The 1,488-nt window shown below is 40.6% G+C and overlaps 1 protein-coding gene across 1 annotated transcript in view; it reads left to right on the forward strand.

The window, feature by feature from the left end:
* The window catches only part of Sur-8 (leucine-rich repeat protein shoc-2), a 3,647-nt gene continuing 2,159 nt past the window's right edge, over window positions 1-1,488 (forward strand). The window contains exons 1-2 of the mRNA XM_017625157.1: window positions 1-453; window positions 515-1,088. Of these exons, the coding sequence (XP_017480646.1) occupies window positions 63-453; window positions 515-1,088 (965 nt within the window). The 5' untranslated portion in view covers window positions 1-62. The remainder of the gene's footprint in view (window positions 454-514; window positions 1,089-1,488) is intronic.

Raw genomic sequence — 1,488 nt, forward strand, 5'->3', positions numbered from 1 at the left:
CAATTTTAGCTGTAAATTTGGGCAACAAGTTGTCGCCTCAGACCGCTACGCTGGGAAAAATTATGAACTTGTGTTCTTCTGCCGGTACAACAGAATCAACATCATCTTTGGCAGGTGTAGACAGTTCTAACGAAGGTGGCAGAAGTGGTTTTGGAAGTGTTTTGACCACCCATTGTTTCGGCAGTAGCAGCAACAGCAGCAGTAGCTGCGCCGCAGCTGTAACGACGAGTCTCACAACTAACCAAGGAAGTAGCGGCAGTGGCAGCGCTTGTGGTGGCGGTGCCAGCGGCAGTAGCCTTGGCAACAACAACGAAATGCCACCGGAAACACGACCTAAGGTGGTGACAGTTAAACACCCCGAATCTAACAAGCCTAAGCCTACGACAAAGAAAAGTAAACCCATACAAGCTGACCAGGATGTCGTTAAAGCACTTCAACGTTGCCGGGAAGAAGGTAACCACGCTGAATAATTATCTCGTAGTCTCCATTTATAATTATTTGTTTTGTTTTTAAGGCATAAAACGTTTGGATTTAAGTAAATCCTCCGTCACAGTTATACCAACATCAGTGAAAGAGTGCATTCATCTTACAGAACTTTATTTGTACAGCAACAAAATTAGTCAACTACCTAGTGAAATTGGGTGTTTGGTTAACTTAAAGACACTTGCATTAAATGAAAATTCTTTAACTTCGTTGCCAGAATCATTGCAGAATTGTAAGCAGCTTAAAGTTCTTGATTTAAGGCACAACAAGCTTGCCGAAATACCGGCGGTAATATATCGTCTGCGTTCACTGACCACACTCTATTTGCGATTCAACCGTATTATAGCGGTAGCCGCCGATATACGCAATTTAACTAATTTGACTATGTTGAGTTTGCGAGAAAACAAAATAAGGGAGCTTGGTTCAGCGATTGGTGCATTAGTAAATTTGACAACGCTAGATGTGTCCCACAACCACCTTGAACACTTGCCTGAGGAGATTGGCAAATGCGTGAATTTGAATGCATTGGATTTACAGCACAACGAGCTTTTGGATATACCAGAAACGATTGGCAATTTGAAATCTTTGGTCCGTTTGGGTTTAAGGTACATTCATAAATAAGCTAGAATACACTATATGATTATGAGCAATTTTTTTTTTGAAAATACCAGGATTCTTTCAGAGTTAGCTACCTAAGGCCGCCTTCAATATATGAATCCCGGTTCCCTTATTGCCGTTCGCACATTCCATTTTTGAATGCGCTTACACTCGGTTATATTTTACTTTGACGAGGAATTTCGTGTGCAAGAACAAAGAGTAGATAGATAGATATTAGTTGAGGTATGCACTGCGACCAAAAGATCTATTGTATCCAGAGTAACTAAACTATAATTTTATATTATTGTATTACATTTTGGCTAACGTAGCCGAGTGGTAAGAAATGTGGACATATAATCGGTAGGACCAACTTTCGAGCCACATCGAAACTAGGAAACGTTTTTTTTT

This window comes from Rhagoletis zephyria, unplaced genomic scaffold, assembly GCF_001687245.7.
Source record: "Rhagoletis zephyria isolate East Lansing unplaced genomic scaffold, Rhagoletis_zephyria_1.1 Rzeph_scaffold_03922, whole genome shotgun sequence".
In the NCBI taxonomy this organism is placed as follows: domain Eukaryota; kingdom Metazoa; phylum Arthropoda; class Insecta; order Diptera; family Tephritidae; genus Rhagoletis; species Rhagoletis zephyria.